The following is a 12,955-nucleotide window of genomic DNA, read 5'->3' on the forward strand; positions in this document are numbered from 1 at the left end:
AGTGAGTAGACGTGTGCTGCTCTAGTGAGTAGACGTGTGCTGCTCTAGTGAGTAGACGTGTGCTGCTCTAGTGAGTAGACGTGTGCTGGTCTAGTGAGTAGACGTGTGCTGCTCTAGTGAGTAGACGTGTGCTGCTCTAGTGAGTAGACGTGTGCTGCTCTAGTGAGTGCCATGAGCGGACGTTGTCAATTTGGTATCTTAACGAAGGTTAACTGAGAAAGTTTTCCCGACATCATTTCATCAATGGTTAATGGTGGGTTCCATTATAAGGCAAATTCGACAGGTAATTTCGGCAGCCTTATTTTGGTAGAAAGCAGTAGAAATGAAGCCGGAGACGGGACAGGACTGGAAACTCCTTGACTGAGAACTAATAACAATTTTTTATTGAATTTCGTTGTTTTCAAGCTTTGTTTTCTTATAGTTTGGTTAATTTCAGATTGCAGTTTTCTTATTTTGATGCGTTATTTATTGTCACGTTTAAGAACAAAATTTTAGTTTATTTGCGTTCAATGATTGTCAAGGCTATGAATATTGTGATCCCCATAGTACAAAATTTCATGTAGAAAGAAATTTTATTTCGTTTTCCTATTGAAGTTTTATTGAATCAACTGTTATAGAATATATTGAACTTTGTCTAGTATTTTCATGTTGAAGGAAATTTTGTATCGTTCTCTTATTTAATTTTATTCATAACTTTTCCATAATTTCTTATAATTTCCCTATGTAAATAAAGTTATAATTTATTATAAATTAAGGCTCCAAAATTGCTCCAATTAAAAATTGCCACCACAAATTTCAGAATAATGCTTCACTGCAATTTATTTCATACAAATCCCAAGAATTTTGGATACTATTTCACTCAGCTAAAAATTATATGCACTTTCTTTCCGCATTTTTTTCTTATGTTTAATGTTACGTTGTATTTTTAATTTATTTCAGCGCACAGAACGAAGTTGACTCAATTGACTCAACCTCACGACCACCTGTAGGAAATGACTCTGCAGTTGACTCAATGGCTGCCACTGAAACTGACTCTGAAGAGAACGCTTATTTCCCTCATTCGTATCACGACGAAACGCAAAGCGAAACGGCTCCGGGCCGGAGCTTTGCGGCGTTTCAGAGAAAACTACACTCGGATAGTTCACGAAAAAGAGGAATGCCAAAAAGTAAGTAAATTAACGAAGAATAATATAACAAATGGACGGAGTTTAGGTTGAAAATGATAAAATTTTATTGACGGCGAGAAATTAATTCCTCCTGTGTGGTTATTAAAAAATATGACCACACTTGATTCGCATTTATCTGAAGCTTCAGACTTGCCCTAAATTTATATTTCAATTCAAATTACCTCACGTTAATTTTTGTGCTTGGAATAATGCGATTTGGTAACAAAATATATACATGTAATGAAATTACCCGATTAAGGGTTATTTATAAATTTATGACAGCCTGGACTTATGAACAGGGTTATATCAAAGTTAAATTAATAATATACTGTACGTTTAAAATTTACTTTTTAAAGACAACACTTCCAACGAATCAAGTGTCTCCAATCTTACGGATGTACAATGAATTTCTCATTTAATTTACGAATATTAAAAAAAACCTTTAAATTTTTTAATATATAAATTTTTTTAGTGAATAAATATTTTTGTTCAAAATTATTTATTCTGTTAAATTATTCATGCATTGCCTCTGACTTCACACAAGTGTGCAAAATATCAGATCAATTTGACAAGTAAAAGTTTGTCAAATATCAGTTATAAGATTTTTAGCTGACAAAATTATTTTGTCAATTTTTTTAATATTGAAAAAAAAAAACAATTTTTCATTTATTTTGACATTTGATTCATGCATTCTCTCCAACTTTACACAAGTATGCAAAATTTCAGATCGATAGGCTAAGTAGAAGTGCATTAAATTTCGATTACACGAACTGTAGCAGACAGACAAACAGACACGAAGTGAAGTTAAAGAGAAGTGTTGTAATTAGAAAACAATGGACTTTTATAACCAGGCTGAGCGTTCAATTATTTACTGAGCATAAAGTGCAAAATTGTCTTGGGGGTTTTTAGGGCCGACTTATGTAGGTTACAATAGAACTTATTCTCATAGAATTTCAACAGTTCAACAATTGCGTTCAGATTATAATAACATTTTTGTGATGAATGTTGCGATGATGTTCATAGATTAATGAGATTTTTCCTTTTTCTCGCTGCCCATTAAAGTTTGGACTACGTAAGTGACGTTTATTTTGTGTGTTTTTATTGTGTATGTCTTCATTTTGTTCATCTATGTCCATATGTTCTTCTATACCACATTTGAAAAACCGAAGGTGCTTTGGGAAAAATTTTCCATTGATTTGATAGTTCTAATTTACGCTTTTTAGCGCATTTTCTCATTTATGGAAAAAATGCACTATTGTGCTCGCTATGCCCGTCCGTCCGTCTGTCTGTCTGTCCGTCCGTCTGTCCGTGACCTCAAGTTTTCGTCGACGAGAAAATGCGCTTTCTGTCACTCACTGCAATGAGTACTGAGTTATATTTTATTCTGTATATGTCACTATTCCTACAAAAGTCATCGATAGCAGTGAAGGACGTAGTGACTCATCCTGTAGACCGACATTCCAATCTTTAATATGTCGTGACCGTAATCTCAAATTTGTCCCACGTGCCTTGAATCATGGTGTGATATCGTAAATATATAATATATTGCTCGTAATTTTTTAAAAGCTTGCATCTTTTTTGTTTCCTGCAGACTGTAGGAGGAGGCGACGCAGCCAGAAGAACTTGAGGACGCTGGAGAACGATTTGGAAAAGGATAGCTTAGGATACTCATCCTTGCCCCCGTAGGATACTTTTCGTGGAAAATGTTGTTTGACTTAATGAAAGGAAATCATTTATTATTAAAATGATATTGAACACATCACCGAGGCATGCGATAATTTGGGTTACATGCGGCTATTCGGAATCGACAAGGAGAATAATTTTGTTGATCAGCGACTTCATCTACATTGGACTAAAAGATAAAAATGAATACAAGTAAACCCACGACATTGGAATAATAATCACAGTTACAAGAGATAATTTAGGAAACTTATAAAAGAGGTAATAAATGACAGAATATGTTGAGATCAACATGAGTCAACTGTTGACGTATCAACAGCCATAGCTTGGCGCTCAGCTAGTACTGAAACGAACAAAATTCATGAGCTGGAAGCACTAGCAGACGTCTAGAATATGACGGCAAGTTCTCCAGGAAACTTGATACATTTATAAGAATCTGAGCTCCGTGACATGAAGTCAGACCTTATTCAATAAAGTTAATACAGTTAATAATAAAGTGAAGACTTTAGCCAATAAAGTTAATATTTTATTAATAAAAAATCGCTCTCTGAGATCAATATTTTAAAGTCAAATCAATTCCTTCAAGTTTCACTTTCAATTTTGGAATACAATTGAGGTCTTGGGCCTGATAATTATGGGAAATACATTGCCTCATTCACTGGAACAGTCGGTCTTTCAATGCAAAAATCACTTCGACAAGACCTACTGCCATTGACTTATACATTTGTACATTTCGGTTCCGTTTTAAGGAAGTACATCGAGATACAATCTTCTTAGCCCCGATGGCACGTATAACCGGTTAGTCCGTAAAACCAAACATTATTTATTGAAGACGGTTTAGTTTTTTTTTACTTAGACAAGATATAATCTGATTGAGGACAGCAGGTCCTCAATCACAACCGTACAAGATTTAGATCACGAAAAGGTTCCAGTTCTGTAGCTGTTATATTCAACGGTTCATCCAATACTTCAACGGTTCAATAGACTGGTTTTTTATTACATGATGACGAGGAGACGCATTCAATAGGTAATAATAATAATTTTAAAAATACTGTATTAAAAAAATAAATAAGAAAATAATTTAAAACAAATTAAGAATCCTTCAAAAAATTTTCCATATTTTCATCAATAAAGTTTTACGGACCAGCTCCTTCTTTAGTTCAACAATTTATAGAATATATTTACCATCAAGAAAGAGAAGAAAATGCATTGCTATATTGTTTGTGCTGATGATGGTATTTTGAAGTGATGTAGCTGGCACCTGAAACGTTTCGCTGAAGATATGTTGAATTTCCTTGCCATTTTCTAGCTTTCTTTTGGAATTCTTGATGAACTTTCAATTTAGTGAAACTAATGGCAAATGATAAATGTATGTTGTTGTGTTGCAAGGTGTGGCTATAGCAACTTTATCAGGAGGAGCTCTGTATGACGGAACATGTCGCCCAAAATGCAATGTAGATGTTAATTTAATGACTAATATTTATTCAAATATTCTGTGTATGTGTTAATGAATGTTTGTACGTGTGTAGTTGTATTAATGTAGCGTGCTTCTTCAATCGTGTACTATGCATTTTTTGTTTGTATTCATCAAATAACAATAATCATCAGACAAAACGTAATTTGCTCGCTTGGTTCCGAATAAAATTAGTATATGAATTAAAAGGCCACTTAAACTACTTTTTTCATCCAATACAAATCACTGAACAAATTTATTGCTACGTATTTTTACTTAAATTGAAACGATTTTCTCGGCAATTTTTTCCCGTGGGTTTAGCTTGAAAAATCTTGTAGAGGCATTGAATTCGGCCTTTTGAATTCTTATATATGTCAAACATTAAAACAAGTTTCAGATATCTTCTATCGTTTACAAAATTTATTGTTATTGTTTCAAATATCATCACGTTTCGTTATTCCTGTGGCACTTAGACTCCATTTTATAAGTGCTCTGGAAACTAAGTACGAATGTCCGTGCCATCGTTTTGTTTGTAATTTATAAGAGGAATCTTTTTATAATAAATATATCAAATGATTCTCGAAAATGTACTGTAAATAATAATAGCGAAGTCATAAATGAACTAGTAATCTCATTTAATGATTATGAATAAATAATATGAATGACTTGCGAGCTGTTAGAGAATATTATCGTAGTAAGCTAACTTAAGCGTACAATTGCCCATGTCAGTCTAGCGTTAGTCAAGTAAGTGGTCAGATAACAATACAGTCGCCCATGTCCGTCTAGCGTTAGTCAAGTAAATGGTCAGATAACAATACAGTTGCCCATGTCCGTCTAGCGTTAGTCAAGTAAATGGTCAGATAACAATACAGTTGCCCATGTCCGTCTAGCGTTAGTCAAGTAAATGGTCAGATAACAATACAGTTGCCCATGTCCGTCTAGCGTTAGTCAAGTAAATGGTCAGATAACAATACAGTTGCCCATGTCCGTCTAGCGTTAGTCAAGTAAGTGGTCAGATAACAATTCAGTTGCCCATGTCCGTCTAGAGTTAGTCAAGTAAGTGGTCAGATAACAATTATGCAGTTGCGTCCGGTTTCTGTTAGCGACATGAATTTTTTTATTATCAATGGTAATGAAACAAGTCATTTAAATATGCATATATGCAGAATATACATAACTCGGAAAGTTTTTGACGATGACGGTTTAGTAATAAATATTTGGTTCAATTTATGTATCCTATGGACAATGTCAGGACGCTACTGCCTCCCTAACGCAAAAAACTCGCATGCATAATTGAGGTGGTCTATTTCAGTGGAAGTCTCACATCGTTGTCACTATAGGAAATATGTTAATTTGCCAGCAATTGACATGCTGCGGTATTGCACTAATAGTTAATAAGCGTTTAAGTGTTTTGTCTCGCATAAAGCAAGCGAAACATTCAAATATCAAGACGACGTTTACGTTGCTCGAATGTACTGTTTCTTCTATGTAATCAGCTTATGCATCACTATTTGCCGGGTTAAGAATTACCAATAAAAATATAAAGGTTTGAAAGGTGATATATTTTTCATTGCCCCATCAATAATATACGATCACATTAGTCGCCGAAAATTCCCTACAAATAAAACTACACCAATAACTCTAGCAATAAGCAATAAATGAAACTATACGAATAACTCTGGCAAAAATTAAGCTATAAATGAAACTATACGAATAACTCTAGCAAAAAATTAAGCTATATATGAAACTATACGAATAACTTTAGCAATAAGTCTATCAAATTGCTATCCGACAGCTAACACTCAGCGAAATTAGGGAGACTGTGTCCAAATAGAAATGCACTTTTTCTCTTTAACGGGCCATGCTGACGCAGTTTCGCCCGGTAAAATAACGTATCGGTGCCACGCCCGCCATCACTGTGGGTACGAAAGTTAGTCACTAGTCGGACAAATCGACCCATTCATTATTCCGGGTGCACTAGTTTTTCTGAATGGCCCATTCATTTTTCTGTATGACCCCTTTTTTCTCTGAGTCATGACAAGACCCGGGGGCCACAGAGCCCCGGACCCAACTTTTCCGCTCTGGCAGGATCTTGTAACATTTCTTTGAGTGATGGCCGTGTCACAGTAGCACAAAGTGTCCAAAAAGCCGACTCAGCTCGGCAAGCTAGAGATGCTTCCAAGATATCGAACCCACACTGAGAGAAATTAGAGCGGCATTGTCCTAATAGCGAAGTACTTTTTGACCTGATGGGAATCGTCCTGATTTAATTTGGCCGGGCAAAAGAGCGTATCAGTGCTACTAGCAGGAAGTGCATCATTATTTGGACGATAAGACACATTAAATTTTATGAGTGAGACCCCCAGTCCCAGTCCTTCATTCCAGGAGAATGTCAGAAGCCAAAGACTCGATCTACGTAACGAGCGCAGCGGTCGAACACAATGAATTTATGGCAGAAAATCCTGTGGGGAATTTAAGATGAAAATTCGTTTAAGAATGAATTTATTGTTTTTCATTGAGTAACGCAAATATTTGAAGTGCACGGCAAATATTCGATGACGTAAACGATTCATTCATTGTATTGAACCAATCATCTTACGCTTTTAACATTGATTTTGAGGCGCGTATGTTAAAAAGCCGTTAGAAACAAAAACGGGGCCGTACTCTTCACTTCAAAAATAATTAAACTTTAAATTAATTTCTTTAAATAAGGATTTAATTATTATTATTTGGTAAATTTCAATTCACGGTATAATTCTCAGTGCAAGTTCTCCTATAGTGTACACAAAAATGTCGTACTATTTCTAATTTGTGAATGTATATACTCGAACAGTCAGAAGTTCATTTCAAATGCTTGAGGATTACAAACGTGTTTGCTGGAAATACTCGAAAAAAAACATACGAAAGTTACCCAATAGGCTATATATAACCTATTAAAAGTAATTTTCTTTGAAAGTAATGAGTAGCTTCCTAGAAAAAATTGAAAGTCATCTAAAGTTTATTATTAAAAAAATAGTTATTCGTTCTCATTCGTCCGAACGTACAGATTTATCCTGTGCTTCTTACGTTGATAGCCAAGGCCAAACTCAAAGAGATCATGGAAAACTCATAACGAAAAAATATGAATGTTAGAAACAAATTAATGTGAAATAGAGGCATAAATAAACGGAATGAAACTCGGGCAATTAAAAGAAATGCTGCTATGACTTCGCACGAGTGCCAACTCGGCATGAATTGAGATGAAGAAACTACCTACGATGTCATAAGTACGAGTAAGAGTAATTTCTAGGGTATTTGTATAGATATATTGCAATTATAATTCATTGCATTTCTGCAAACCAATGAATGATTTAGCTCCTTTGAAACTTAGAAGAATCAATTAAGTTAAAACTGTTATGGAGTGATGTTATGACAAAAATTTGCTTCATGCATGAAAGAACAAAATATTCGAACATTTAAAGGTCTTCTATGGCTAATTTATCAAAACGTACGTACAATCTGGATGCACGATGTAATAAAGTTGGATCGAATTCGGGATGTAATAAAGTAATAGTGCATACACGAGATAAAAAAAGTAATAGTGAACAATGAACACGTATAGGTAATAAACTGGAAGGTAATGCATGATGTGAGAAAGTAAAGGCAAATAAAAAAAATAATGTTACTTTAGAGTTCTATTCGCTGTTGCTTTAACGAACATCGAACGAAAGGACAAAGATTCATAAATCAAAGAGACATAAATTTTTTACCTGCAAAAAAGCTGAAAACGCTTGAAAAAATGAAATATGTGAGGAATTTCGAAAAAATGTATATTTATTCTGCGTAGATTGCGACTCGTGGTAAAGCCTCCATGACGAGGACACAATGATTGCGCCCCAGAGTCCCACTAAAGCAGCGCCTCATCCCCCATAATAAACCGATGTAATCACGGCCAAATGAGGCACAAAATAATATATAAACAAAATAAAAAAGTCTCTAGCTGAGCTCCAGTGTCCATAGCGTGGGTGGCTAGCAACAGGCAGCTGCTTTCTGCCGCTGCAGCTCATATTGGATGAAAGGTTTGCTCGGTGCGCGCGAAGCCATTTTGGCCTTTCTGCATCGCGGTCTTTGGCTTTTTTTTCGCATCAGTCATTGCCAATATTGGGGAGCAAAAACACAGTCTGGGTGACGGACAGGTTGATGTGCCTCAGAAATATCACCAAGGTCCCTGAAATGAAGGGATTATTATACGTTGAGAAATTATTGAAGAGTTTTCTACGATTAAACTAAGGAAAATTTGGATGATTCCGAACAGAAAATCAGCGGTAAAATCTACTTCTTGTAAAATGTATCCGATGGCACACCAATAACGAGTCCACGATTTAGTAATAATGTTATGAAATGCTTAAACCTTTTATAGGATTCTTTGTGATTTTTGAGCGACTTGTTAAAGTGAATAAAAAATATAAAAAAAAATTTGAAAATTACTCTTCTATGATTTATCAATACCTCCACTTACTTATAATGAGATTACCACGTGTATTTTAATCAATGCATAATGGGTGCCAGCCGGCAGGTAATCTATTAGAATTTCAGAGAATCGTTAATGGAGGAAATGAAGTTGCCTCAATTGAACGATGACTAAAAACTCGTTATGGAAATTGAGTTTGTGAGAAGGCGGCTTGGAATGAGCGGACGGCCGTGGCTGCGTCCGGTTTTCTTGGTGATTCGCAACTCAAAATAGAATTTGTACAGAATGTATCACTGCTTTTAGATTTGCATACACAGTCGGCACTAATATACAGTCTGCTGGGCTGCACAGTGTACAGCTCTGTGTACAATGTACACCGTACACGCAAAGCTTATCGTCGCAACAGCGGCGGCCAACCATCCGCCACTCATAATTAGCAAGTCGATGGCGTTCAGAAAAATGAATGTGTCATAATGTTCAAATAGTGATGCCATTTCCGCTCGTTGAGCTCAAAGGTTATTTTTCAGGTCAAATTGGAGATGGATGACCCACACCAGAGGAAAAAGTGCATCGAAATTCGGACATAGTCTCACTCATTCACTGAGTGACGCAAGGATCTCACCATGAAAAGCATGTTCATAAATACGTACGAGGCTCCGTAAAACAAAAAGAAGCAGGCAAGAAAAAAAAATACCTTGAAAAAATTGCGAGGTGAATGCAAATCAGGAAATTAAAATTATTATATTTATCGCGAGATAATTAGTTCTGCCGAATGATAGGTGAATGGTTACGAGGCAAACGCAGGCAAAATGTTATAATAATGATGAATTCCCATACAAAATTCATGCAGGAAGTAACGACGAGAAAGTTAAATGTCAGCAAAAATAGCTGCTGGTCCATTAAATAAATTCTGCGAGGTTCAGTTAGCAACTTCAATATAAAAAATTAAAACAAACTCAATCAATATCGGGCACATACAATTACTATTGAAACACTCAATCCACATTTCATCCGTCATATTTAGGAAGATACAATTTCATGATCTATCAGAGATACCGCAATATAATTTCTGATAATTTAGAGATTTTTTATTTCAGAAACTCCTACATTCAAATTTTGAGCAAGAATCTCCATTAAAAAACTTGCGTCCAGAGCAACCTTGTCATAAATATTCATCATATCCTGGACTGTCAGGAGAACCTGGTGATTTGGCCTGGTAAAATTGTATCAGTGATACAATAGAGTACCGTGCATGCCACCGTCGTGATACAACAGAGTACCGTGCATGCCTCCATCAGTGATACAATAGAGTACCGTGCATGCCTCCATCAGTGATACAATAGAGTACCGTGCATGCCTCCATCAGTGATAAATGCCTAGGAATTCTTTGGTCGAGTCTCATGAAATATAGAAACATGTCCAGACTTTCTTAAATTTTCAACTAAATGCCTAGGAATTCTTTAGCTGAGTCTCGTGCCATTCCGAACATATCAAGACTTTTGTGGATGTTTTCACTAGACCCTGGGAAGTTTCTAGCAGGAATCTGTCTCTCCATGCCCCGCCAGCAGCAAACAAACTGCGCATGCTTCGTCAAGCGCACGCACTGCTTGCTCATTAGACTCCTTCAGGAACGAAGGATTCTAAAATCCATAAGATGATCACAGGTTACGGGGAACGAAGGATTCCAGAATCCCTGAGAAGTCAAATTACGTGAAGGCCTTCGTGGAACTCCATTATACAGAGCGCAGCTGCATGATGAGGTGAACATCGTCTGTCTCAAGGACTTGTCAGTGATGCTTTGAGTTGACTTCTAATTATCTGAATTTGTGTATTGTGTTGTATTGAATAAATTCCCGGTTGCTGGTCAGTATGTAACAGTATCAGCAGGTGAAAATTGTTAATATTTTGAAAATTAATGGGATGATATTGGCTATACTGTCGTATACCCTCAGCATGAGCAGAGAGCGGACGTAGCCTTGGTATATACGTCCTCATGTCGGGCTAACCTGGGTCCGGATGACCCACATTTACTCATTTCTCTGATCGAGTGTGATGTTTGGCAGGTAAAGTCTCATACTGAAAGCTCCATACATTCTTCTCGCACTATTCACTAAAGCTTTAATAATATCCAATGAATATCAAATTGTAAGCGCGACGGTGACATCCGAACGCTCTTATACTTCAGCGCCAGGCAGACAACCAAACTTTGGCCGTGCAGGGAAGTGAACTTGGTATTCTTGACACTTTATTGATAACTAAAGCACTGGTGGATACTGATGATGCAGATGTAAATATAAAAGCATGAATAAAAAAATGAACCCGGCGAATGGCACGCACTGAACCTATTGTTCGTGTTAGTGAACTAATAGGATTCTGTTAACAAAAATAGCTAACTTAACAAGATGTGGCATTAATACTTAACTATAGTTATTCCTAACAAAATAATTTTTACTAATAAATATTTATTATTTCTCGAATATCATAACAAAATTTATGAATATCCCAGAGAAAATTAGTCACATAAGTTACACCACGAGTGCAGTGCAAGCTGCTTCATGACTGCCGGAATAGAAAGTGACGTGTATCGAAATATAGCGATCAGCAGCATGTTCTCTAGATGAAAATGCTAGTGATACCAAAAGATAAAGCAGTACGAAAAAAATGAGAACAAATTTAATTGAAAAACATAAGAAATAACAGTTTGAATGATCGCAAAAAAATTACATGGAAAATTACGGTACAATAAAATACTTTAAAAAACTTTTAAAAAAAACACGTTTTTCTTTTGGACTAAAAAGTAGAAAATAAATTATGGCTTGCCCCAAAAAACGTGTGTCGGGAAGCCATAATTTATTTTCTACTTTTTAGTCCAAAAGAAAAACGTGTTTTTTTAAAAAGTTTTTTAAAGTATTTTATTTTCTCCTTTTTAGTCCGTTGCTACACATGAAAAACGTGGTTTTTAAAAAGTTCGATGCGTATCGATGATACGCAGCGTCAGCGCATGCTCGTCTATAACGTCAGCGCCCGCACGTCATACTATATAAATATAGTATATATATACTTTACTCAATTAAGCTAATTTAGGTCTCTAATTGCTAGTTTTTATGATTGTATCTGAAATTGTTAGGCGAAAATAGCCTGCATACCGAATTTCAGATCTCTAGAGCAATCAGAAGTGGGCTAATTTTCGTTGTCAATATTAACAACAAACAAACAAACAAACAAACAAACAAACAAACAAACGCGAAGCTAAGCTAAGAAAAACGTGTTAAAAATTAGTGACGCATGAGTCGCGGCTACATCTTGATCATAAGCAAGGGAAAATAATGAAGGCACCACAAATCGAAGGAAATTACATGGCCACAAGAAGTAACGAAATATAACACTTCATAAAGAATAAAAACACCAAAACACGTTACATAACCACGAGAAATAGTGAAACATAACAAGGCACAAAAAAATAGCATTAACTAGTCTATACATAACTGGTAATGCATTTACCGCCTTCGAAGGTTGGATAGAACTTAATCTCAGAAGGCTAGAGGTATAAAAAATTGCTTCATGAACTGATCAAAAGTATTGAAAATGTTAGACGCGTGTAAAAACATGTCTCGAAGCCGAACGCACGCGATTGACAGTGCAATCACTGAGAGCGATAACCGGAATGTAATCCATGCGTGTCAAGCATGTTCAGAAATTGCCAAGCTTCGCTCGCTTGAAGATTGCGACTCTCAGACGGCAATGAAATTCTATGCATCGCGTCTCATAGCAAGCACGGCAAGAACTGTCAAGGGCTTGGCGATCAATGTAATTTTGGAACTATAGGCAGAACAAAGACTCGAAAGAAAAATACTTACTGACGCTGAACGCATTTCGTCAGACGATAATATAACTTTTGCAAAGGAAAATTTGTTGTGCGCGAGAATATTTACCGAAATCTATCAAGTGCCGGAATAATTTTTTAAACAGTCCATAGAACTTCAAAAACATAACAGATAACTTTGCCCTTCTTTAAAAACGCACTAAAATTGTACAAAACTATAATATTACCATAAAAATATCACTTCATATATATACTTTGCTCTCTGCCGCCCCAGGAGCAGTGCAGGCTTCATTCGTTTCAGCATTGCGATATCAAAAGAAGCATAAAAATATTAGCCTACTTCGGTCCAACAAAACATATTAAATATTTTTACTACAGTTATT

The 12,955-nt window shown here is 35.8% G+C and overlaps 1 protein-coding gene across 1 annotated transcript; it reads left to right on the plus strand.

The window, feature by feature from the left end:
- Positions 1-939: 939 nt before the first annotated feature.
- LOC125178712 lies at positions 940-3,901 on the plus strand (the record flags this gene model as incomplete). Its single annotated transcript, XM_047883114.1, is given in 2 exon segments — positions 940-1,166; positions 2,758-3,901. Coding segments are annotated over 2 exon segments (322 nt in total), but the record flags the coding sequence as incomplete, so codon positions are not given.
- Positions 3,902-12,955: the final 9,054 nt, after the last annotated feature.

Source organism: Hyalella azteca, unplaced genomic scaffold, assembly GCF_000764305.2.
Source record: "Hyalella azteca isolate HAZT.00-mixed unplaced genomic scaffold, Hazt_2.0.2 contig12030, whole genome shotgun sequence".
Classification (NCBI taxonomy): domain Eukaryota; kingdom Metazoa; phylum Arthropoda; class Malacostraca; order Amphipoda; family Hyalellidae; genus Hyalella; species Hyalella azteca.